General features: G+C 37.0%; 1 protein-coding gene across 5 annotated transcripts in view; it reads right to left on the bottom strand.

Moving 5' to 3' along the window:
* LOC124718933 (tropomodulin) overlaps positions 1 to 27,935 on the bottom strand; it is a 396,859-nt gene that overhangs the window by 10,588 nt on the left and 358,336 nt on the right. For 2 of the 5 annotated variants that reach the window (XR_007005943.1, XR_007005946.1), the window contains exons 5-10: positions 24,257 to 24,477; positions 23,357 to 23,511; positions 22,174 to 22,270; positions 18,864 to 19,011; positions 9,008 to 9,127; positions 2,236 to 2,292 (exon numbers count right to left, since the gene is read on the bottom strand). Coding sequence is in view for 2 of the 5 variants with exons in the window: in XM_047244596.1 (XP_047100552.1) it covers positions 2,258 to 2,292; positions 18,864 to 19,011; positions 22,174 to 22,270; positions 23,357 to 23,511; positions 24,257 to 24,477 (656 nt within the window). In the remaining 3 variants the exon portion in view is untranslated. Of the gene's footprint in view, positions 1 to 2,235; positions 2,293 to 8,289; positions 8,376 to 9,007; positions 9,128 to 18,863; positions 19,012 to 22,173; positions 22,271 to 23,356; positions 23,512 to 24,256; positions 24,478 to 27,935 lie in introns of all 5 variants that reach the window. The other 3 variants (XR_007005945.1, XM_047244596.1, XM_047244595.1) reach the window with 3 other exon arrangements.

Here is a 27,935-nt window from a genome sequence, read left to right as displayed (position 1 = left end):
ATGTCAACAAATGAAATAAATCATATTAAACTGATGGTGATTGTTATCTTGAGAATAAATTACAGCAGCAACACCCATTGTGGAGAAAGCACCAACAGATGTCACCAGATCGTGGGATGAGTGGAAGTTTGAGAATGGGACTGAATCGTAATTATGATCTTTTATTTATGTATTAGTTTATGTTGTTACATGTGACCTGCACACTATAAAATATTGCAGTCAGTTTTTCACAGTTGCTCAAGTTCAGCACTACAGAAGAGTTGGAAGGGGAATAGTGAGAGCTGATTGCATAGAGGGAAGCGGTAAGTGAGAAATTACCAACCGCAGGAACCTTTTGGCTTTTTATGGACATCTACTGTGTTTAAGCTGCAGTTTGTTTGAATCCATTTGTGTTCAGAATAGAACTGACTTTAAAATTGGATGATACACACTCAATAATAGTATTGATTTATGCAGGAGATGGTAAAAGTCTAGAGAAGGGCCAGTGGTGTACTTATTTGTTTCTTCTGCAATGTTGTCGTCGCTCGTATGATGGGAATGAAAGGAGTGTGTGTCAACTGGTTCAATATGGCCAATGACGGAGCAGCAGTCAGGTAATGTGTTTGAAAGCAAGAGACAGTGTAAACACGTATTCAGGGAGGAGGAAAGGGTGGGGGAAGAAAGAAAGAGAGAGAGAGAGAGAGAGAGAGAGAGAGAGAGAGAGAAATAAATAGTGATCCCATGGACTACAATGATAGTAAGCTGAAAAGGTAGAAAAGAAAATGGTTTGAAAATGAATGTAAACCATTTCTTTCTGTTTATTTTCTTCCTCTATGTAGTATTAAAATGTAGACAATCAAAAACTGGCTGTTTAAAAGAGGTATAATATTAACTATTTGACACATATTTTATGTCAATAAAACAGTTTGTAATTTTGATTAGTCTGAAAGTGTTAAAAATAAATTTTTATCAAAGAGCCTCTCAAAAAAAAAAAAAAAAAAAAAAAAAGAGGGGGGGGGGGGGTCATCTTTTACTCGGGTAAATATGGTACATGTTTAGTAGGTGTAAGCTGAAACTGTTTTTCTTTTTACTCTATGAAGATTTCAGTTACAAGATCAGTACTGTCCACTGGAAAAGCTTTAACATTTTGAGCCCCAGTGGTTTATGCTGCAATCAACCATTTTATTAGCATCTTTCTTTAAAGTACCTCATGGCTTTTGTAGTATTGATGGTTTCACGCTAAAGCCAATGCAACTTCAAAACAAAATTAATAATTAAGACATAACTTTGCCAGTGTATTTGTATAAGCCACTTCATGATTTGTAAGAAGCGAAAAATAGATAAACAATAATATCCCCTTTCACAGTAATGATTTTTACCTGATTGCTTAAAGTTACACACACAAAAACCACAACATTCTGTGTTAATAATTTCACATCTTGCTACTCTGGTTTTGAAATCAGTAATACAAGTGAGAAACCTACCTTTCCCCAGTGCAGTGGGGTCAGGCTGGGACGTTCATGTGATACGTGTAATGCATGGAAATTCTGAGAATAGTGAAAATTCTGTTACAGGATAATTAACTCGGGATGATAAAGCAGAAACCATTTTGATATCTCACCTGTGTTTTTCTTCTACTACTGAATCTACACTTCAACCATTTAACTATTATTTCTATCCTCAATTTATGACGATTTCAGAAATACCATAAGAAATATCACTCAGTGTGTCAATCATCGTATATCTGTGTTCCAATCAGGTTGATGATGTAAGGAATATTGAAATTATTGCTCCAGTTATACAAGATTAGCACAGTGCTGACAGCTTGTATCAATGTAACTTCACACTTTTTTTTTGTAATTAAATAGCTAATTTTTTAGATAGTATATGTAACAGAAGTTTCAGTATTATGGGCTAATAATCTCTCTAAAAAATTAGTTGTTTATGGATGTCTTTCCCAAATAAAAATTTCTGGAAGTCTCACAGAAGTAACGTTAGTTGTACATAATAATCTTACTTTTTATGGCTTCTGATCTTTGGAATTCACACAAAAGCTTGACCTCTATCAGTTCGTAAAGAGTGCGCAGAATTGAAGACAAGTGAGTCATCTGACAGATTAAAACATGTGCAACAGTCAAACAACTCTCTAGCGTACGCACAATGTAAACTTGTGCCCATATATTAAATCTTATGTGGACACCAGTGTTTTGGGAAAGATCATCCAGCTTCTATTAGAGTAAGGTATAGTATTACTACCTATTAGAGACATCATCGCACACTACGAGTTTGTCGCTCCCACACGAGACAGGCGTACTGTAAAACAGAGGAACACACCTTCAGAATTAAACTCCAAAAACAAAAACAAGGAACAACAAAATCTGAGTTTAAAATATACTACTCAAAATGGTGCTACCAACAACCACTATTCAAATCTGGGATGGGAGTGTGTCTGAACAAGAAGCAATAAATATCTTCTTCACAGCCTTCCCAGAGGATAACATACAGATAGCATGATCAAACTGAGAGACAAAAATTTTCAATATTCAGGCTAAAAGGGTCTTTAAGATTTAATGTTAATGAAAATTGTAATTTTTAAAAATTTTAAAATAAAATTAAATAGTTATCAATCCATTATTAGAGAAAAATGCTCCAGATGATTGACCCCTGACAACAGTTTTTGGTAACACCTATGGCAAAAAAAGATTAGTACAGGCATGCAAAATGGTCTCACCACTAGCAGTTGTGTTTCATTATGAAACATTCAACACACAGAGCAGGCAAACAGGTTGGTGGGAAACGGCTTCTTGGATGCTAGTTACAGGGGAAAGCGTGTGGTATGTAACTCCAACCAAACTGCTTTGGGATACAGTAGCAGGGACAGGTAAACGGCAAGGATGGAGACAGGCTTTGTGTCAATCCATTGGGAATTTCATGAAAAAGTCTTTCCATACTAAAAATTAAAAATGGTAAAAAGTCAGAAACTCAAGAAAAGGTGTTTGGATTCCTTCAGATAACTATCATATCCAGAGGGTGGGGGAAAAAAAAACCAGATGAGACTGTGAAGTTTTTCATAATTTGATGGAAGGCAGGAAACAAAACATGAAGGTCCAAAAAATATATTGGAAAATTTTTCATCATCATCATCATCATCATCATTTCAAGGACAAATAAGTTTAGTACTTTAAAAAACTGCTTACAATGACGTCATCACATGCCTCCAAGAGATTGGAATTATGTTAAAGTTTTTATATGTCTATTAAAAGTGTCACAGATATAAATATGGCAAAATATCTAACAATCAACACCAGTTTCAGCTTTATTTTCACTTCTCTCCTGCAATTTCCTCAACCTGTTCATAACTTTCCTGCTCTCTTTACTTCCAATTCCATTTACTTCACTCTACGTAATTTTAAGTCAATTCTTTTGGCCTACTGCGATAAATTATTACGGTCATTCAGTGAAACAAATAATGTACCTAAGTTTCAGGAAGAAAAAGAAAGAGAGAGAGAGAACACGCACGTTCTTTACGCCCAGCCATTTTTTTCTCATTATGTGTATGTTGGTCATAATTGATGGGTAAAAGCCATTTCCCCGCCTGTTTCGCCTGCTTCATGCTCCATGCCTTCAACAGATTTAAAGTTAGTAAACACACCACACAAAAATTACACAACCAAACACACAAAATTACTTGCAAAATACAAATTTAATAGCATTAGCAGAGGTAATTCCCCTACATTAATGCTGTAATATACTTCACATCAAGTGAAGAGATATAAATTGGAACCATTATCCTCTTTTACTGTGACTTGATGTTTGCTTTTTTTGTTTGAGTGGTAATACTTCCCACCAGAAACCAAGAGGTGAGACTGTAACTATAAAAAAAGTACTACCAATTATCTCATTAAAAATAGCAAAACCAAAATAAAAATACCAAACAAATGATCACCATGACAAAACAAAACAGACACTATCATCGGGAATATTGGGACAATGTACCCAAGCTGGTCCATAGGAACTGGAATAAGAGTATTGGGACATTGTAATGAGTGAGTCAGTTGTTCAGAGTAATGCAAACAGTAATATGATAAATTCCATGTTACAGCTCCATCACAAGATATTCTGTAACGTTCTGCGAGCAGCTTTCATGTTTTTTGGTTGAAAACATTATTTTACAAAAATCTTTCTAAAAGATGCACTCATTGCCACAAGGATAGGAAACTGAGGAAAACTGATAAAAAGAAATAAACACTTTAAAAAGTATATCTGTTTCAAAAATTACATGACCTAGTCATCAATTACTGATATAAATGACAAAACTCAAAAATTCACATTGGCTGATTCTGTAAAAACCTAAAAACAATGTTGTCACCTTACAAGCAAATGTTAAAAATAGTGAGAAAAAATTGATGAACAAAGACAGTAAGTTACAAATTGTTTGCGTAAAGCCATTTGCAGCAATATCATACACAGCTTTTGTGAAATAGTATCTAGGTAGTAAACAATCAGTGGCCACTTTTTATGGGTGAAACATTCCTCATTTGCTTGAAGATATTTGTGCTGCTAATCGAAACTTGGAAGTGCCATGAATAAAGTTACTATGAACCACCACCATTAAAAGCACTAAAAATAGTGGAAATATTGTCAGGTGTACCACTCGGTAAATATTTGCCACCAGGGCAAAGTAATAGCTAAAAATGTAATACACTAATTACTCTCACAGTTGTATATGACAACTAAGTGAGGCAGATATGATCATTGGTCAAGAACACAAGATGATAATTTATTGTTTTATAACTAATTTCAACAACTTGAAGGAAATCACTGTCCTGTGTAGTATGATGTTTTATTTTGAAACAAACATTTCACTTCATTATTTAGCAATTATTTAATTTAACCCCCCTCAGATATTATTGAGCTACACACAATAAAAACTGTTATGTTTATAGTGTGATATAAATTCCATACATCAGTGAGGAAGCAACGTGTAATGGCATCCCTAATAACAGTTTAGCACAACCATAGTAGTTACATGCACACCTGTCCATACATAAAATGGGAAAAGCGTAACCCTTATAAAAGCTTGTCACTGTGCTGCCATATGTAATACATTAAAATATGTTGGCGTAATTATTGAAGCGAAAACGTACATGCTGTGGTAAGCACCTTAAAATTTCTATCATGTTAGCTAATTGCCAAATAAGGAAATAATTTTTTTTTCTTTAAATGAAACAGCAGCCTATGCAATAAAATGACTTCCTTTGAGAAATTTACAGCAGCTGCGGTACAGATTACTATTAATTACAAGACTATTCCCCTTTACTGGTGGTGGCAGTATCCTTTTCTTTCTTTATTCTTTTTTTTAAACCACTGACAATAATACCCTGGAAGATTGCTACAGACCACAAAGATTCAGACTAAATTTCTTGAGATCTAGTAGCTATGTTATTTGAACTGAAACTTGGTAGCTGTTTCATTTGCACTACTCATATTTTAATTGGTTTGAATCTAAGTTAAATCTTTGCCTTTTTTTCCTTGTAACAGAGAGGGGTGGCAGAAATTATGTGAAACCAATAAGAATGCATATTTTGCAGAACAGGTACAAAAATGAAAAGGAAGGAAAAAATGCTGTGAATGATCTTTCAAATACTGAAATTGAAATAATGAAACGATAAAAAATTAAGGAAAAGGATTTTCGTGACCACTGAATGTTTTCACATGTCACATAACGTAACTGCTCATATCTTCGTGTTCTCTCTTCAACAAAAAACAAAGAATTCTAGGGAATACGAAGGTATAAGCACCAAAAGGGAGAGTATTTATTTTGTATTCTATTACTGATGAAAGAACTCAAATTCCAGCAGCCTGAAATACATTGCTTGCATATTGTATTGCTTTGGCAGTATTTTTGTCATAATAGGTGAGCACCATTCTCCCCTTGCAGTGGTTTGTTTGGAGTGTTGTGTCACATATTTTTCACTTTTATTAACTGTGTCATAACACAATCTACTGATAGTTAATGTAAGCATAAATTTAATGAAACCACCTTTACTCAAAGAAGTGTTATTTCATAACAAGCCAGCTCAGTTAAACAGTGTTAATAATCTGGCTTTGTGATTAATAGTGTGTCACAAATAAAGCCTACAGTAAGAGTAATCAACATAAATGTTGTATTCATCCTGGTATTATCACTGGCAGAGATAAGGAAGACTGCTGATTTCTTAAGTCAGTTTTATGTGTATATTTGGAGTTACTGAGCAGTCCTAGTTCTGTGAAGTATAAATGTCTACCTAACCTGCATAATGGTACATTGATATACGCAGAAGCTGATCAGTCACTATTACTCAGAACCTGGCAGATTTTCCATTGGCTGAAAACAGGAAGGAATTTAAAGAAACTGGTCTTTTGAAACTTCCTGGCAGATTAAAACTGTGTGCCGGACCGAGACTCGAACTCGGGACCTTTGCCTTTCGCGGGCAAGTGCTCTACCAACTGAGCTACCCAAGCACGACTCATGCCCTGTCCTCACAGCTTTACTTCTGCCAGTAGCTCATCTCCCACCTTCCAAACTTTACAGCTGTGAGGACGGGGCGTGAGTCGTGCTCGGGTAGATCAGTTGGTAGAGCACTTGCCCGCAAAAGGCAAAGGTCCCGAGTTCGAGTCTTGGTCCGGCACACAGTTTTAATCTGCCAGGAAGTTTCATATCAGAGCACACACCGCTGTAGAGTGAAAATTTCATTCTATAAACTGGTCTTTTGAAGGACTGGGCAGAAAAGTCACTCAGATTGAGAAAGGCCATTATTATGAGATGTAAAAATCACAATTAAATGACAGCAACAAAACGAACAATAAATTTAGACAACTTGAGCTATGTAAATATGAATGTTTGTATGGTCCCTCACACCTTTAAATGCCTTTACTCATATAAGCATTACTGTAGTTACATGTCATCTTAAATGGGAACTTCAGTGAACACATGAAACATTCACTGAAAAGTTCTTAATCCATGTATATTACATGAGTAACAATGACCATAAATAAGAGAATACTTTTCACTAGCATAATGAATATTTAATGGCAGTAATGGAGTGACAAGACAGAGTAATACTGCTTGTTCAAGAATGTTGAAAGATGGTAAACTATTTTCCTGCTAAAAGATATTTCTTGGTTGATTCAGAGCAGTTATTTGCTATTGTGAGCACTATATAGTAACACAGAATTAAAGTATTCATTACTTTAAAAATCTATAAAGATGTTTTGTTATGCCTAAGAGCCTGCAGTTGTATATTTCATTCTTACATACAGTAACAGATTTCGTTTGAGGACTTACTGTCTTGGTAGTAGTGTCCCGATTTTATATTAGTCCACGGCTATAACCAGGACCCTTATATGAGAAAACTTAGGTAAATTTCTTTCTACATCCCAGGCCGAGAACACTCTATGCATATCTGCAGCAAAACAATTTGCTGTTACAGTAGTTACCATCGACAAGTCTCACCAATATTGCCTATATGATTTGTAATTAAAATAATAAGAAATATTTCTCCCAGCTCAGTTTTGCTGTGTTGTGGCTCTTACATTTGATAAGACATATTTTATTATTGGCCCAGTTTTCATTCCACCTTATTGCACATCTCCTGCCCCGAGACCAGAGAAACACACTTGTGGACTCCTCCAAAAGCCAAGTTTCTTCCATACCTTTGTTTTCTGTCCCTCTTACCTGGGAGGAAGACCAAGTTCCAAACCTTAGTGAATCTGTCAGCTTTTGTGTACATATGTATCAGTCAGCTGCTTTGTTGCAAGCAGACTTTTCCCTTTTTATTTTGGTGTTCTTTTATTATTGAATATTATTTTCTTTTTAATTGTTGTCTTTTTATAATACACCTCAAATGATAAAATTGATTATCTGAACCACTTAAAATTACTCTGACTGGAGAAATAACCAGTTTGCAGAAAATTTACTGTTACCAGTGGATGTGAAATATTTTTGCTTACTGAAGGCTGTGACCTGCAGAAACATTATTTTGTATTTCAAATATATGTGTTACATTGGTTATTGGGCATCTGGCATTACATGCCTGTTAATAAGCTTGACTGTACAGTGTCAAATCTTACTGATCGATTCACTCATGCTCACCTGACCATTACCCACGCAATTTATAAAGCACCCCATTTTACGGGCACACAAGCATACAGCTAGTCATGTTAAAACAGAAGCCATACTCAGTAGATTGCAAAGTTGCAGCCAAAGAAAATAATATTCCAGGGAGTGAACTGGCATTGCTAAAATGCCTCACCTCCCTTGTGTAGTACCTTTTGAAACCTTTACTTGATCAGACTTTTCCTGCGGATGTTGTTAAAGAACCTGAATTGCAGGCGCAGTGTTAGGTCTTTCCGTACTGTAGGTACAAACAATACACAATGTTGGTGACTTGCTTTCTGTGTTTATAAAAACAATATACTAACACGAACTGCTTCCCTTACACTACATATCCGTAGGTTTCAATTCTTTCTCCCCACAGTTTTCATTACATCTGCACCTACATCAGCTTCTACAGGATAACAGCAGTAGGGGGTGGTGTAGGAGATTTGCTTTTGAAAGTGGTTCTCATTGTAAACACTGTACATGCTCTTAATACAGAGAAGGGAAAATGTTCTTGGATCCCTCCTCATTGACAAGCAATCTTTCCATATATAAAGCCACTCAGAAACCACGAAATCATAAAAAACTATGGTGATTTTTCATGCAGTCCACATGACTAGTCTTTACAGTAGCGACCGACATATGCACAAAACCTTATTGGCTCGCATTTTTTCTGAACCACTTTGCAAAAGTGACAGGAAAGAGAGAGAAAAGGACACAAACAAAGACTAAACAAACACATTCCTGTTCCCCGAGTTGCTTGGGTCCAACTCGTCACGATGCTGGGAACAAAAAGTACAAACAGACAGGGACAAAAACAAATAAAAACACTAAATGCTTAACATTAATGAACCACCACTTAACAATGTAAGTGATGCTGTTACTCACTGTTGCTGAAAAGGGAAGGGACTTTGGCATTGCATCGTCACTTTCTCGAGACGATCTGAAAAGGGGCCTTGCCCGGACCCAGGGATATCTTGAACTGAGCTTTAGCACCCAGCCGACAGACTTCAGTGCCAGAAGAAGTGGGAAGAGGGCCCAGATGGATCAATTGGTGGTGGGAGGGGGCACAGAGGGACAGATCCCAGAGCGAGCCACGTCACCGGCAAGTTGGCGAAACAGGGTGGATGTTGGGAGAGGGAGAGAAAACAGAGAACATTTGAGTACATTAATTACGCTGAACGGCACGTGAGACAATACAATAAGCTTGAACAAAAGCATAAGCCAGTAACACATGACTAGTCATTGCGGGCACAATCTGTCTTACAATATGTGCAGAAGATTTCTATTAAACCAAGACTTCCAGTCTCAGACCCTTTACAGTATACTCACATAGTCATTATCATTAATATTAAGTGCTCTACAATTATTCACTATAGAGAATAAGAACTGGCCTTCTTTCATTTCCTTCTTTCTTACAGTAATACAGATGCTTAGTGCCTGGACACAAATTTGCTATAGCAGTGTGAATCCATTGCTCAAAACAGATGAAAAAATTGACTCTGAAGTTTCCTGAACACCTAAGTATGAAAACTGTTGATTTGTAACAGAGCTGCCCTTTAGTTCAGTGTACAGTGTTGTAGTTTTGTTGTCACAAGCTCACTGGTTTGATTCTTGCTGGATGCAACTTGGTTTTAGCATTTCATACCTTAATCAATAAAAATGGAACCCTTATAAATTCACTTTGGCGTCTGTCTGGTTGTCTATTATTGGCCCTTTTTCCCAGAAATGGCTAGAGGTATCAAACTGAAATTTATGTCATATACTAAGATCTACAATCCCTTGGTCTAAGTCAATGCAATCAAAAAATATGGCAAGTTATCACTAATCGCACTTCCCGTTAATGTAGACTCATGAAATTTGGCAAGAGACCAGATTTCACAGTACAAGTACCTAAAATACCCAGAAAATTGTTAATTTATAATTATATAATATAAAAACTATTTCTTGCCATTACAAACAAATTGCATTCATCATCCATCAAGAATCTCAGGAACTACTGCAAGGACTTTGATCCAATTTTCTGTAATAGTTGGAATAATTCCCAGGGAGAGATTTGTGTACATAATTTACAACTGTTTCATGGTAGCTGACTGAGCTACAATGAACTTAACGTCCCTTCCGCTGTGAAAACTGGTGTCTTTACCATCTAGCAGTGACATGCGTAAAGGCCACCCAACTATTGTGCCACGCTGGCACTAGCATTGCAGGTCCTTTAAGAACTGCTCATTCCACTGACAGTCTATGCCTATGACACATACACATATGGGTGCACAGGACCGAAGAAGAGGAAACATCTAAGGACATTTCTAGCAGGAGCAGACTATACATGGAGCACCTGGAACTGACCACAGAGCAGCACGACCACAGGTATAAATAATGGACCCATTCGAATCGACAAGCAGTTTATGGTAGAAAATGAAGGTAACTAGTCACGCTGTCTAAATATCGTGCAAGAATAATCCTGATATCAGGCAGAATACCTGACACCTCAAGACACCTATATACACAATCAAGTTGGTATGGAACCCTCCAAGTGCGAGTCCAGCTCGGATTTGTCCTGTGTTTTCTACTTTAATTTGAATTCTGTCATCAAACTGACATGTTAATCAACAAATGTTGAATCATAATTTTTAATTAAATTAGTGTCTTTCTTTTTTTAATCACTGATCACACAAGAATTGAGGGTAACAGATTTGTCGACAGATTTCGCACCTCAGATGATAATAATCCTTATTTACTATATTTATAAATAACAATACTTAACTGTACTACAGTTTCACCATTCTGAAAGTAACTGTGAAATGCAAATAGTGAGCAACATCTACTCTCTTTCGACCTACATTTCCGTCCTTTTCCTCATGCAAGACTTCCAATAAAAATAACTTGTAAACTCCAACTAATAGGCTAAAATACAATGTAACATATTAATGATAAAATAACTGAGCAGTATTATTAATAATGTCTGTATTATCAATAAGATATTTCAAGTATTTGTACCAAATTTTAATGTATTATGAGTATTCGCATTTTCATGTAAACTGCAATTAAAAATAAAAATTATATTGCAATATTTGAATTAAAGTAAAAAAAAAAAAAAAAAAAAAATGCATTTGATGAGAGCCATTGCCCTTCCAACTGGACAGTTACAACATTAAGCACTCGGGTAAGGATGGATCCGTTACAACTGCAGAAATGTTTTGTATTTAACAGAGCTTGGATATCTTCAAAGTCAATTTTTCAAGATTTCCCGAGAACCACATCTTACTGCTTTGGGAAACTGATGGTTTCCAGACACTGAGCTATGAAGTACACAGGAAATGAAAGAGGACCAGTCTATAAGGTCCGCATGTGCAACGCAGCAGAACACGTTACGCATTTTGCATACTGAGTAGTGGCACATATAAAGATGCCACAGAAGTGGGATGGCATCTATCAGTTACCACTTACTGTCAAGGAACAGTGCAGGCTGTGTGGACCATAACAGCCACGTCACATATTAATTTCCTAAGATAAATTCTGCGACTATGTTTACAAAAATACTTTGCTTGAAAATTGGTTACAAAGTGATTAACCTTCTGAGACTTACATTACCTAAGGGGTTTCAGTAAAGTATTTCAAGTAATCTAAAGGTGCCTCAGCATTGTCTAATCATGTGTCACTGTAAGCTTAAGGAAAGCATTTGAAGCATGAAATCTATGTCTACAATGGATTATTAGCATTTTTTTAAGGAAAATAGTGTTTTTGCTATGTTAAGTTTATTGATACTACTACTTATTTGCTAGTTTCTGAATTCTCCACATAACTGTGATGTCAGGAAGCACCAAAAAGAGTTATACACCAACTTCCTTATAATTAGGAAGTATTCAGAACAAATTAATTCCACACTTTTAGTGTAAAAAAATAAATAAATAAAATAAGCAATGCAGAAATTAGAGGCCTAGAATTTTTAATAAGCTGTTACTACTAACTAACTTTTGAAAAGATTGATTGCTAAGATGAGCACATCCCTGTTTCAGTTCACACAGTGGTCTCTCCTTATGAAATGAAGTTATCTGGGAATAAAACTCGCCTAATTTATTTCAAAATATACAATTTATAGCATACTCAGACGTGGTGTAAAATTTTTGTGGTACTGCTGAAAGTTCGCAATAATCTCATGTAGCAACTGCTCAACTTCATACATTTGATAAAAATTTCAAGACAGCCCCATTTTTGTTTTTTAGTTATTTTGACTGTTCTGTGCTGCTTTTCAGCTGATGCTAGTGAGCTCCATTTTTTTTCATTACATAAACTGTACCATAAAATGTCCTTTTTGTAGCAGCCAACATCATAGAGAATAATGAGCAGATGATTTCAAAATATTGCGCAAGTTCAGCAGTTCCGCTGACAGCTCCCAAGAGCCTCAGTAATACAGATCCGTATTTACAGACGAGTATTCCCATGTATCCATTTTTCTACTAAAACACTGTGGATTTTTCATTTCCCCTCCATGTACAATTAAAGTAATAGTAAAAATAAAAATCTGCATAATTATAATTCCATTACATTTTTGAAATGTTCAGTGTCCAATTTTAACCAAACTTTGCTAAGAATGTAAACTATTTGAGGCACATTAAATAATGTACAAATTATCACTTCAATAATCTTTGCCAGTGACAAAAAATTTGACCACTGTGTTAACTGTAGAAATGAGAAATGACAATACATCGATGTAATATTTAAGGCAATGCACAGATAGTTTTACTCAAACATCAGACTACCATAAAATTCAGCACTTGCAGATGTTGACTGCATCAGAAAGGTAAGCCTGCAAAGCAGCAGAAGCATAAATTGACAAAGACATTTACACCCACAGCTCAAAGCTCCTCGATGATCTGAAGTTCCTTTAACATGTTACAAGCGACATCCTTTAATACATTACAAGCAACATTTACACAGAGCTAAAGAGAAGACACAGTCCCTACAGACAGAAAGTATAGATAAAATCATTTTATCTTTTAAATGAAATTGCAACCTTGTACGTAACTTAAATATAATGACAGTGAGAAAATTTTCGAGTAAACTAATCTGCACCCAGCACTTTTTCCATGTGGCGTCCATGTTCCTGAAGGAAAGAAAGTAATCTATGTTAATTAAACAGATACTAATTTTTTGCATGACACTGCAATTTCACTGTCCTAAATAAAGAGTGCAAAGGATGTTTGCTGCATAATTATAATGTATACCAAAATGACCAATAATGCTTGGTATAATCAGATACTAAGAATCTATGGAAACACATGTGTTACAAGTGGTCTGAATTGCATATTTCCAAATATTCATGTGCCTGCAAGGGAATAACTACTTGAACTTTAAACTTACTTCACTTAGGCTTTCATCATGTTGTTTTTGAACTTATGGCATAATCTGTGTATTAGCTGTATCAAAAACTCCAATTTATCATTTCTGTCTCAATCCTACAGCTGCTTGTTACCTCATTCCTCTGAGAAGCCCATTGCTCACTGCTTGCCATCAATCGCACAGTGTCAAAAGCTTCTATTGGTACAAAAATTCAATTTCAAAAGCACTCTTCTATATGTTTAACACTTGCCTCTAATGATGTTACTGATCTAGACCCATGCCACAAGTCCTCAAAAACAAGACAAACTGTGCTTGGACACTCCTGCACACTGTATAGACCAGTTGTTAGTCAGATGATGTACACAAAACTGTAAAAACTAAACCTGACTAAACTAAACCACAGAAATTTTCAGTTCACCTGCTGCTAGTAGAATAAAATGCTATTCTGAACTATGAGATGACTATGTTGACTTAGAATTCTTGAGAGTGCATTCCTGTACAAAGAAAAGGAGTACAGACAACTTTCTATTAAAAAAATTATGGAAATCTAATCATTTCATGAAATCAGTACAATGAGATACCAGTGACAGGACACTGATAACACGAAGATAATATGAAAACTCTAAACACTGTAAAGCATCTCCTGTAGATGTCCAATAATTCACTACATTCTTACAAATTTTTGCCATTGCAATGTTTGTGAAATCTGCACATTTCCATATTTGTACACCATGTGTAAACAATTTACAAACTTAACACAACATAAAACCCAAATGCTAAAAAGATAAGCTATAATGTTCTGATCCAGTAAACATCACCTACATATCCAGAATTGCACTGCACAAAAGTCAAGAACGATTTCTAGAATGCAGGAAACAGTATTCTGTTTGTGAATGACTGACCACAGCAGGATTCCCTCAAAATATAAAGCATAAAAATTGTGCAGAATTCCAAAAGCAAGAAAACTAGTATTTGTTCTCCTCTCCCCCTTTGTCAATTTGCTTGCAACCAGTTTCTCAAGATGTGCTATAGCAGGAAACATAATGAGACATTTATGGACTTCATTGCATCCTTGCGACGTCAGATGTTGTCATTCTTATCTTGCCAAAACAAATGCTTTTGGGGTTAATAAATTTTGCATCAAAACCACCAGTGGACCACTAGGCTCTTCAGACAGCTAAATTACATCTCATGGAAGAGAACAGTTACCTTAAATGAAAAGCAATTTAAATACAAGAATTAAATAACAAAATTTTCATTTAAATTATATATTTGTGAAGCATCGTGACTGCAGGACGAAAAGTAATTAAAGTCAAAGATTAGTAAGTCACACAATTTTAAGAAAATATTTTCATTTAAATTTGTAGCAACCAGCCAAGCACAAAATGAAGGAGTGGTTATTTAACTTTCAGAATGTACTGAATGGAAGTCTGGTCCCCCAATTCTTATATTCACAGTGTAAAGTACTCAAACTCCATCAACAAAATTTTGGAGGTCATTTTCTGAGTACACTGATATAAGGAACCTGTGCTCTCTGGTGGCTCAATAATGCAATCTCCTTTTCGTTTAATTTCTTACATAGTTTACCTTTGTGTCAGTACTACACTCAAAATATCTATGCAGCACAAAATATGTTGACTGATATGTGCTCAACTTGTTCTGTTCACTTGTGGTACCTGTTTTTGACAATAGCAATGCTCACTTCACTCTTCATCCTCAACTTTGCATTTGGTACTACTCAAGTCTGTCAGCAGCTTTGCTTTTCTGGCAGTGTTAGTTTTACACTAACAGTGATACAGCAGTACAGATAGGTTTACTGATGTATAGCTGGTGAATAGGCACCTTATATATGGGTTCACTGAAACCAACAGGAGAGTAGCACGCCATCACTATGCTCAGTTATCCCCAATCTGATGGTTGTTACATTACTCTGCATTTTGTGTCATACATTTTGGTGATTGCATACTACAGGATTATCCACTGTTGTAAGGACCAGACCATAGACAATAAGGCAGTCAGTTACAGCCAAGGAGTACTTGGCTGAAAACTTGTGGCAGTTTAACCACTTGGCGTGCATGTGACTGTAAGAAGTTGAAGATTTTTACTAGGGGAAATAGTGTTCGTCAAATGTTCGCCAGGTCTACACACACCCATACTATTGCCACTTCATAAAATCTTACTTCACTGCCCCTGAGACCAATGACAGCACAGTTCGTATCATCCTAACTGGTAACACACATCAGTTCTTTGGGTGAGTCACCTTTATTGACAGACTACAGGGGGTAGATCAAAAGTTTTAATTATAACCTCAAAAAAATATACATAATTAATTTACACGCTTCCACAGACCTGGCACACATCAAAATTCCTTGCGCCACAGTACTGCAGCTTGTTGCCAGAGGAGACAAAACAAAATGGAATATCATGCAGTAATCTCTTTGCACCTCAATGGAAATGGAGCTTTGTCAGACTGACCACTACACCAAAAGAAGTCATGTGGGTGGCCTGACACTGCTGGAACCCTCTGCTCCACAAATTACTGCGCAGTATTACATTTTGTTCTGCTCCCCTAGTGGTATGCTACATTTCAATGGTGTGGGGATTTCAAGGTGTACAAGGCCTTTACTTTCAAACAACAAAAACTTAATTATACGTCTTTATTTTTTATGTGATAATTAAAACTTTATAGTTATCCCTCACAGTTAAAAAATCTTACTTCAGTTACCTCTTAATGTATCAGCCTTTTGCTGGCTGCCATACCTCAGCTGTGACTAAAATCTCGTGCAACAGCCAACATGGAAAATTATCTTTTGATTGTTTAGTATAGTATGCTTCTGAGTTTGGATGCCAATAAGTTATTTATTGAGCCAACTGGCACAAGGACCATATCAAGTGTTTCCATGGCATTTCCACTTCACAATCTTATTCCTAACAGTGGACCCGCACAAGAATAATGCCTGACAAATGTGATGCTCTTACTATCATCTCCCATCCAAACTCAATCTATTGACTCAAAGAGAAATAACTTGTCCACCATACTGATAGGTCACGAGAGTAGGTTTACACCATCAACATACTAAGAACACTCTTGTAGTACGGTGTCCAGAAATCTAACCATAAACTCTGCAGTGTGCGGCAAAACATCCTCCTTAATTTGAGTTGAAATAAAAAACAAATAGATCAAAATAAATAAGCTATATAAACTTGAATGGTATTCACACAATGGGAATTTTGAAGCAATGCACCACACAAGTGATGTCCTCCACTATCAATGCACTGCTGAAAGCACCATGTCAAATTCCACACCATTCTAACAAGCATTTCTTGAGGAATAAGACCAATATCTCCCTGTACTGCATTTCTCAGGCTGGCAAAGTCCTCGGCTGTATTTGAATATCTCAGCCTTAAGGTGGCCGGACACAGGGGAAAGAGTGGGGGCACACAGCTTTTAATGTCTGGTGATCGTACTCACCAAGAGTCATTGTGATGTGAAGAAATTAATCATCAGGGGAACATTTGCCTCTAACCATACTTGGTTACTCTGCAGCGCATTGAGTCTGGATGCAAAAGAAGTACTGATCATGTGAGTGTATCACTGAAACTTTACTGTCACAGTAGCACCATCCGCCCCAAAAAGTAAGGACCAGTTACCCCAAATCTTCTAATTGTACACCATACAGTAACAGTAACGCAACCATTACACAGTTGTTTTACATTAAGTTCACGAGGGTTCTGTCCACTCCGAAATCGGCAATTTCGACGAATGGGTACTGCTAAGTACGTGCCAATCATTGTGCTCATCACCACAGCATCTTCACAGATGTTTGCATATGACTTCACACAACTGTGGAAATCACTTAAACAATTGTTGATCAGCACTCTTCTCGTACAGACACATACGCAACTCCTATTGCAAACTTCGATGCACACTCTGATCACATAATTGAAGAGCTCTAGCATCTTTTAGAGCAGATCTCTTTGAACACTGCTAAAATGAATGCCTTACTGCATTAATGTGTTCTGCAATTCAAACACTGCAAGGCCTTCCTCCTCCTCCTCTTTTCTTTTAACCATTTCATCACTTACTTTAAAGTTTGACTATGGCAACACAAGTCAATAAAACTTCCCACTCCATAGGTATAATTCATGTTAATACAGATTCTTTATTTTGATTCATAAATTTTTTATCTGAACCTTAGATTAGGGAGGATGTTGTGCTGCACCACTGATACAGATTTAACAAGATCCTGTAGGAAGAAGTGACAAGAGGAGTACGGTGCAAATACAAATAAAGATGATTGTTTACTATTCATGTTTTGAACAAAGCCAACAAAATGGTAACGATCTTTCGTGATAAGGAAGACAACTACAATTTTGGAGCACTCTGTACTGGCTGGTTGCTGAACGAAGGCCATTTCATATACATAAAAGAAACACTTTCATACCACCGCCGAAGCAGTTGCAATCGGAGCAAGGCAGAAAGACGTCCCATTCTAGCATCCTCCTTTTCTGTGTTAAAAGTCAATAAAATTCATTTCTGTCTTTTATATTTATTGTACCAGTGTGTCTGAGAAGTCCCAGTACCATTGCTCGATCAAGTGAGGTGCCAAGAAAATGCCTTCACAAAAAAAGCAGCTAAGCTTCGAATACTGTAGTAAACAATGTAGGACCACATTAGTAAAGATTTTGAAACAGAAACATTTACTCTGATGTTTGTGAATGGGTTATCTCATGATGACACTGAAAAGAGTTGCAGCCTGTTGTGCGCTGTTTTTTCACACACTGTCTCTCTCTCAAAAAAGTATTTTCTGACACGTGATATATTGCACACAGGAGGGATGTGATTTTATGGTCTAAATCAGATTCCCATTATTTGCATGAATTGGGTAGGTACCTGCCCCACATTATGATATGGGTGGGACGTCATATTATGATATGGGTGGGACGGCATCACGAAAACTGCCTGGACTATCCCCCCTCCCCCTTCCCCCCTCTCCCCTCCCTATAATAAAGGGTACAGTAATTGTACTTCTTATTTGGACAGAGATTGTGTGTGGTTACAAGAGGATAGAGCTCCAGCATACTTTTGAAGCACAATTCAAATAGTGTCCATACAGATCCATTTATATGTAAGTACTGCAACGTACCCTGTACTGTACTGGGATATGACGACTCCTCAGACACACTGTATATTTATTTCACACAAAATAAAACTAACACTGCAATTCAAACACTCTGGCAGCAAACACTGGATACCAACTCTCTTGTATCTGCTGAAATATGAGTTTCTGCATTGTAGTTGCTGCCACACCTGGAAACTGCATTACAGTACTGAGTAAAAACACGTAACAGCTAAAGGAAGTTAACTGCGAGAGCCATACAATTTAACCCGGACACTTACTCCTGTCGATGTTCCTCTGGAGGTGAGCTGCAACGCGGTGGCGTGCGTCATTGTACTCCAGGTGGAGGCCGAGCCGCAGAAGTGTCGGGTTCTGCTCCACCAGGCCTGTTATGTCCATCTCTATCTTGTTGCCCAGCACCTGCGACCTCTGCAAGAGAGTAAGTTTGCCTGGCACCACATTACAATATTACGGTCTCTTAAGAAATGCCACAAAAGATACTTATCAATTACAAAATGTTTGTCCAAACACGTGTGATGACCGACCCACGGTTTCAGTTTCAAAATCACGAAAACATTTGCCAGTGTCAGTCCCAATAATAACTGGTTGCGGCGAAGGTTGATGTTTGTAAAGAGAAGGTGACAAACAATGTACTCATTTTTCCTTGTCTCTCCCCTACACAGTTTATGGGGTCATACCTCCAACATCGAGTAGGTTACTTAAATGTACAGGACATTTTATGTGTGCATTGGTTTCCTGGTGAAATACCACTTGAAAGTGTGTGTAGCATGCAGACAGATGGATCGGTTGTTGAAGGACTTTTTGATAATGTAATGGGCCATTATCTTCAGGGTACCTGTGAAGACTGGCATCTCCAGATAGAGGGCTAGATGTACATACCTGCTGTCTCTCCCTCCCCCACGCTCCCTTCTAAGCAGCAAACAACATGAACAACTCCTGATCATTGCACAATGTCAAACTTTAAAATGAGATATGAAGATAGAAAAATTTTGGAACTCTCATCCATTTTTTGGGACTTTGTATACACAGAGGCTATCAGGATTCAGAAAAAAATAACGTAATCTACAAGGAAAATGGGTTTCAGTTCAGCCAGTGGTGGAACCTAGCACAGATGCTGCTCCAAAGGCAGTGAGGTCAGAACACACAGCAGTGCAAATGTGAAGCACAGACTGAGAGCCACCCAGAAACGAGCCACGCTCACCACTGTGGTTCAGTCTGGAGTGGAGGCAGCAGAGACATAATTACATACCACATTCTCAAGCTCAGGACATCGGTCAGCAGGAGTAATCTGGTGATTTTGTGTAATGCCATTGAAAATTTGTTCTACAATGACCAATCCAGCCAACCGCATGTCCAAGACACTTTGAAGCAAGTAGTGGTCTCTAGCTGATTTTTCAAACTGTAATTGCATAACACTCACTTTCTATAAACTGATATGAGCACAAATATGATTCACAAAATCAGTCTGCGACTGCTGAATCTGTTAAAAACTAGCCACAGCGGCTGACAGTTATGCAAAATATGACCCCCCCACCCCACCCCTCCTCTCTCTCTCTCTCTCTCTCTCTCTCTCTCTCTCTCTCTCTCTCTCTCTCTCTCTCTCTCTCTCCCCCCCCCCTCCCTCCCCTCTCTATGCCAACGGGCTTTTAGATACACCTGTCTGGTGCTCAATGGCTCCACTATGTTGTGAGTAACAATCTGTCTTAATACACGTTGTCACAATACATTCTATCACCATAATTGTTGTGTATTATTTATTGTTGAACTTTCTTATAGGATCACTGCATACTTTCCTCAACTTAAGACTCCTATTGATGTGGGTGTGAGTGAGGAGAAACAAAAATATTATAAGTTTCATGTTAATATTACAATGGAGTAGTAAAAGAGTTTACATTATAATTTGTATACTGTACACATACTTTTAAAAATTAAGTCTTATTACATAGCAGGATATAACTTCCCTATCTAATATAAAACTGTGATAAACAATTAACAGAGCAACAGGATAATGGGTTACTTGTGGAGGACACCCACTACGAGATACACAGCTGATGGACTGTCAGTGCAATATCTGTGACTTGACCAGATATTTCAGTTTGACCTTAGTGTCCATATTGTAAAGTTGTGTGTCATTATCTGTCTATGTATTTGTTCAATAAAGTGCAAGTTCACCTTATCGAGCTGTCCTTCACTGTACCCGACTTTCACATACCAATTTGATATGATGATGTATCCAAAAGTTCCTGATATATATCAAAATTAACACTCTTTCTCTAGTTCATATACTGCACCACCACCTTCAAAGTAGTAGTCCCGGGAGAAAATACAATCTGAAAACTTCTGCCACTTTTGAATTGCATCCTGGACGTCTTTTATGGTGTTTAGCACCCTCTACCATTCCATTTGCATCTCCTCTGTGTCAAAACTTCGCCCCTTTAACTTGATTTGGGGAGCAACTGCTATCTTATTTTTGGTAAAAAAAAAAATCTTATTTTTGGTAAAAAATTTCTGATTAATGAAGGCAGTGCGTCGTCCTGCAGTGCCAAGTCGGAATAGGCAGTTATTGCAGTTATTTGAATTCCACTTTTGTGGACATTTTCTTCTCCATTCCTTCCTCAAACGTCTTAAAAGATTATGATAGAACTTTTATTGACCATCTAACTAGGAGGGATAAAATCTTCACGAGCTCTGGCAGTATTTAAAAAAACCTTAGTCTTGAGTTTTATAGATTTTTTTGGCTGACGTGAAGAATGAGACTAACATTGTGATGAACTGATACTTCGCTTCAGGGTCATGCCATAAATCCAACTTCTGTTGCCATGAGCAGCCTTTGAAAGGAAGTCTGGATCATCTTGAAACAAGTGTTCGTGTTTATGTTCCTGCAGACCTACAAGTGATGCTGCTTCAGATCGTATTGAAACTATTGTGTTACAAACCGGCATAATCCTTCTGATGTTCAGTTATTCTGACAGAACGTTCAGGTGTACCAAAACTATTTCCAAAGTTTAACATAGTTCCCGAATGGTCTGTCTACCATCTTGCAGAATCATCACTTTCTGAACATTTTCTGGTCTGATGAAAAATGCCAGTTGACCAGAATAGTGGTCATCATCACTCAATTTTTGCCCTTTTTTTAGAATGCTTATGCCAGTGTTTAAGTCTGTGTTTGACATAAACTGTCATCTGCAAAAGCTTGGTGCAATTTTTGGTGTCTTTCTGCAACAATTTTCCCAAGTTCCAAATGAAATAGACAAATTGCTCTTTCAAGTGAACCCCTGCAAACTTGTGGAAACATTACAATAGAAACATTCTCACCAATAACTAACTAAAACCACTCATCATACAGTCACTTGCCACACTGACACAAGAAACAAGTATGACAAGAGCCCTACAGGTATTTCAGTTTGTACTTTAAAAAATTGTGCCGCAAAAAATTCATATATCCGTAACTTTTGGATACCCCAAAATATTTATAATGAAATTCAGCAGCTGCATAAACTTACTAATTAAAATTTGTTGTAACACCAACCTGAACAGTGAATTAGAAGAGAAAATGTTTATTGCACATACCTGATTAGAGCATCTGAACTCCTCAATTGTTTTGGTTGCCAAGAGGGATTTAATAAGCTTCACAATAACGGGTGGACTGATGAAGTTTGTTTCCACACTGAAAAATAAAAGTGAGAATTAAAATAAAACTTACTTGGACAATTACTTTCAAAAATTAACAGAAGTAAGAGAAATTAATAGAAAACTAAAGGTAGATGAGAAACTATACTCATGAGAAAAGCTAATAAATACAGCAGGAATAAGAACTCCAACCATTAGCAGGAAATCATTTGTCTTTGTTTCCCCTTTATCCAGCATCAGGCCGCATTGGGACATCTATCGTATTTCTCCCCTTCCTCTCTCCTTCCACTGTTCTTCTTCCGAAACTGTTTTGTTCCAGTCCAGATTCCTTTTTCTTAAACCTCTTCTTTACCGAGTCTATCTTGCTCTAGCTCTCCCTCCTGTCTTCATTTTGGTATTCTTCCATTTCTCTTGACATGTTACAACATATTATTCTCAATTCTCTCATTCTGCTTTTATACTCCAATCCCATTTCTAACATCTTCATTTCTCACACTCTCTCTCCTCATTTTCCCTGAAAGAATTTAATTTCAGTGGCTTGAATTCTACTACCTACTCGATCACAGCTTCCCTTTCATGCCCTCTGACACTCAGAACTGCAGTCTGGTTTCTGTACACATTTTAAAAAACCATTCACTCCCTGTATTTTGCCCCTACCTACCTTCTGAATTTCGAAGAGAGTATTCTCATCACTTTTTCAAAAGCTTCTACTAAAGATACCAATGCTATAAATACAGGTTTGCCTTTCATCAGTCTGTCTTCTAAGTTAAGTTTTTGGATCAGTATTGGCTTATGTTTTGTTAAATTTTGCCATAATCCACACTGATGTTTCCAAGTTCAGTTTCTACTGGTTTTTCCATTCCTCTGTAAGTAAGTCATGCCACTATTTTGCATGCATAACTTTTGAAACTAACTCTTCAGGTATACTCACATCTGATAGCACCTGCCTTCTTTAGAATTGTTGCATTTTTCTTGGAATATAAATATCAGTTACAAATAAAACTAAGACATGTTTCACTGAGCTAGGGGTATGAAATACTTTTGTTCCAAGATGATAATCAACAACATTGGGTAACAAATAGCTTTGAGAGTCTGAGATGTTTCAAAATAATTCATTACTCACTTGACGACACGTAAAGTAGTGTTGCGCTCGAGTGCTTCTGCTAACTTGATAGCAGAGTTGTCCGTCATTCCCACATTGCTCAAACTCAGTGTTTCCAAATGGGTGTTCTCAGGCAGGGCATTGAAAAGGTGCTCAAATTTTTCTTCAGAAATATTCTGAAACAAATAAAAACAACAGTACAAATACACAGTCTCATAGGAATTCCATTTAATAGGAACTTACAAGAGTTATTATTATCATATAACGTGACAACTATGGCCAGTTTTTGCAGTAAGTTGGCCACCTTCAGATTGTATACGGCACAGGTGCTGAACAAAGCTTTATTTTATTATAAATGAGATTGTGTCTAAAATAAAAGGAATTTCATAATACATCAGTTAATACACTACATACACAGGCTTTAATTTTTTGGAAAAAAAGTAACTAGTTACACCATCTGAACAATAAAACTGTAAAATTGCTATTCAATCTTATTAATACCAGATACTATCTAATTGGCACAAAAGTTATAAAATTTAATAATGATACTTCTTACACTGCATCTTACACGGAGTTATGTGAGCAGGCAACATAATGTGCTGAAATTGAGGATTGTCTCTGAAATTGAGGATTGTCTGTGGCATGCACTACCTCAGAACCGGGCACTGGAAAGAATATGGGAGAGGGGAGGGAAGGGAGGAAGAGAGAGGGAGAGGGGGGAGGTAGAGAGAGGGGGAGGTAGAGAGAGAGAGAGAGAGAGAGAGAGAGAGAGAGAGAGAGAGAGAGAGTGGGGGGGGGGGAGGGAGGGAGACAGAGAGAGAGAGAGAGAGAGAGAGGAGAGAGAGAGAGAGAGAGAGAGAGAGTGAGGGGGGGGGGGAAGGGATGAATCTGATATGGATATTTGAAAATCCACCAACAGACCTTAATGTTGTTCCAGTTGAGGTCAATAAGAGTGGGGTCATCATCCTTGACTTGCTGAATAGTTGAGTCGGGATCTGTGAGGTTGGGCGGGTCAGCTGGGTACGGCTTCGGCTGCGAAGCCTTCGTGATGCCATCCCAGCCCAGACCAACTGGCTGGTCCTTGTTGAGCAGAGACGCGTGGTACTGCTCCTGATTCATCATCGAGTGGAAGCCCAGGATAGCTGTCAAAGAATTGCTAAAATGTCACCATCTATGTACTTCCAAGGAGTACAGAAAACTTGCAGAACTGCAAGGAAAAGACACTTACACAAAATGTTATGTCTGATAGTAATCTAGAAAATAAAGTTTTCAAGCTTCATATTATGATATAACTGTCAATATCGAATAGTATTGTAGAACATGATACACAAAACTAATGTACGGCCAACACATATTTATATTTCATGTTCATAATTTCTCTCTTCAATTTCTGCAGTGGTATTTCTTAATTATGATTATTCTTTAGAGAATTTTTCTTCACTTAAAACTTGTACGAAGATGGCTAAAATAATAATGTCTGATAAAAATACAGATGTAAGATGCAGCTCATTGTTCATGTACAGTGAAAATATAAAAAATCCAAACATTAATTGGAAAAGGCCCAATATTACCAATATAACCATAACAGCAGAAAAAATGAAGTGATGTAATCAATTTAAAGCTATTTTGTCACGAAAAACAATCGTTAAAATGGGCTGTCAATGATATAGTAAATAATAGAAAATGTGTGTAAAATAGCAGAAGAAATTGCAATTAAGATGAACAACAACAGATTGTAACTATCTGATCATTATATTTTTATAAATAGGCAGGTGGCAGAGTCCATTTGGAAGTAGTAGTTGTGCTCAATATCTTATAATCTGTTTTATGATTGGTATTTACACCATGATACTGATGACATTGATAACTCTGTCTTGCACCTGCAGAAAATAAATGTTGGAATAAAAGTATGTGAGATTATTACAAAATAAGAACTCACCACCTAATAATTCTTCATCCAAAATAAATGTAAGTAACAAATATAAAATGTTTATTACTATTTTAACAACGTCCACTTCATCAGTGGCATGTGGTGATGTGTTTTAATTATCTGGCCAAGAAAATCAGGTTAATTTTTCATGAAAATGTCAAAATTTTATAGCCTTGATGAAGTTGACTGCATTAGGATGTACAATAATTCCCCCTTTCCCCTTTTTCTCCCTCACTTGATGAACCACCACTACCGTTTTGGCTTGTTACACAGTTCGTCGGCTCATTGTGGAGCTCAGTCATTTATATTATGTTCAACGCAATTACAAATCCTCACAAGTAATATGACTGGAAAAACTCACGCTTCATAAATGTGAAATACAATAGTATCGAATTACGAGATTGAGTAGTTAAAATCTGTAGCTCTTCACATTATGTAAATGAGGTACAAACACACAAAACTTCATTAGGCGAAGTGAATGAAAGACAGATTTGTTTTAGTGCAAATGTAGAAGAAATCACATACAAAATGCTAGTATTCGCAGTCCTTACCAAGCAAGTGTGACAGCAGCATAGATCAAATAAATCAGTCATGCAGTCAGGGACCCTACAGCTCAGCAAAACTCACATGTGAGTGTAACAGAGGTGCTAGGGAAATTTAAATGAGAATCTTCAAAGTAAATGTGATTTTGTTATCTCTAAATCCCATTCAGTAGATTTAGAGAATTCTGTTGTAGCTCATATCTCATGTAGGAACCATGATAGTAAAATGGAAGATACAGAAGGCGGTTGCACATCGAGGTATATAGGCAGTAATTCTTACCTCAATCAGTACGCAAGTGGAATAGGATATAAAGTGGCCAATATATGTACAGAATACCACACGTTGAGCAATGTATACATCTGTATTTGTAGATGAAAAAACCTTTTGGTATTGAAAGTCATGAGCACAGATTGAGAATATTAACAATACAGTGGAAATTTGACGTTACATTCTCCGATTTTAGGTTTTTTGCAATTTTACACCACAAATTCGTAGCCCCTGTGAAAAACCCATAAGATTAATGTTAAAAATTCCCTGATTTTACATTTCTTCCTAGTAAGGTTTACCTCGATTCTAAGTTCTTACTCAACTTCTCGCTTGACTTCCTGTTGACATTTGATGTGACTGAATAAGTTATAAGTGGCTCAAAAGAAAGATGGTTCACATGACAGGTGGTGGTGGAACTAAGGGAATATTTTAGGCCATTGTGGTGAGGGAGATGTGAGAGAAGAAATGCTGACATAATCCATGACTGGTGTTGCCAACACAACTTTTATCATAATTGCATGGTGAAGCTAAATGTTGCAACTACTTATAGGTTGCAGCCATAATGGCAAAAGAAGACAGTCAACGTAAAGTGTTCCGGATCGGGCCAATACGTGACGAAGGAGACCAGCCACCACCTTTCCTTGTGTCACTTATAACTCTGTCTCGTCTTTTTTTGCATGTATTTCCGACTTACTGTACTCAGCAACAATATCAACTGTCAACTTTTTAAATTCAAACATTGAATCTCTAAGAACATGCTTGGTCATAATCGAAGAAATGTCACCAATTTCCAGCTGGTGAACTATTATTGGCTGGCGATTGATAAGTCACCCAAGAGTTAGTGCAGCCACCACACCACACTAACACATGTAAAATGAGCTCACGTACTGGATGTGTGGTAAATGGGAGTGGCCCTTCAGCGGGTAGGGGTGAAAGCATTTTGTGAACTGCTGAAAATATACTTTTCATGCAGCTGATGTGCTATGACAGACATGTCACACAGAAATAGAACAAAGGTTTTGCTATAGCACATTTTAAAGATTTTCGTGTTCAAATCTGACACGATACAGTTGCAACAACCACATAAACTCCTCATGTATATACTTCACACCACACACTGTAGATTGTACAGATTGACAGCAGTGATAGAGTGCACGAAACGAAACTGTAGCACCTGAGCTTTCTTTCAAATATACATTTTACACGATGTACAGATATTCACTGAGTTGACTACTAATAAACTTGTAACATCAATGGGAGAAGTAAAATCATTTTCAATTGGAGAAGTAAACTCATTTCTTCACATCTCTTGTTTCTCTCATCAAGCCTAAAATAACACTTTAATGGTGGTGAGCATATGAAGTGGCTCATAAGAAAAGCATTAATCATAACAGCAATGGTGACAAAGTATGTCATTAAGTAGAAATCCATATTTATGCTTATGGTTTAACCACTCAGCTGCTGTGATGTTTTTGGTTTAATTCAACATGTTCATTAATTTTTGCTTTTTTCTGGGTGAGCACAAAGGATGATCTCTCAAAAACATAGTTTGAACATATAATCTGTAGTCACAGCATGTTGGAAAACAGCTCGATTACATTATACCCAGATACAAATTTCAATTTTTTGACGAGTTTTTACTTGCTGTTACACATCTGTGAAAGCATCAATGTTTAGCAGTCTCTTCACTGTGCCTGTCTGCGACTTAATGCTTTCTCTATACAGTGAGTAGTGATCTATCATTTCATGATATTATATAAACCTATCTTGGAGTTTCCACTGTTAGAGTGAGAAAATTCATGCAGTCAGTGGAAAGGTTGTGGCCCACTATCCAAAAAGTTGAATTGCAGCGAGAAATAT

Source organism: Schistocerca piceifrons, chromosome 10 (assembly GCF_021461385.2).
Source record: "Schistocerca piceifrons isolate TAMUIC-IGC-003096 chromosome 10, iqSchPice1.1, whole genome shotgun sequence".
Taxonomy (NCBI): Eukaryota; Metazoa; Arthropoda; class Insecta; order Orthoptera; family Acrididae; genus Schistocerca; species Schistocerca piceifrons.
The sequence above is the reverse complement of the archived record's forward strand: the minus strand, read 5'-3'. Positions and strand labels throughout refer to the sequence as shown.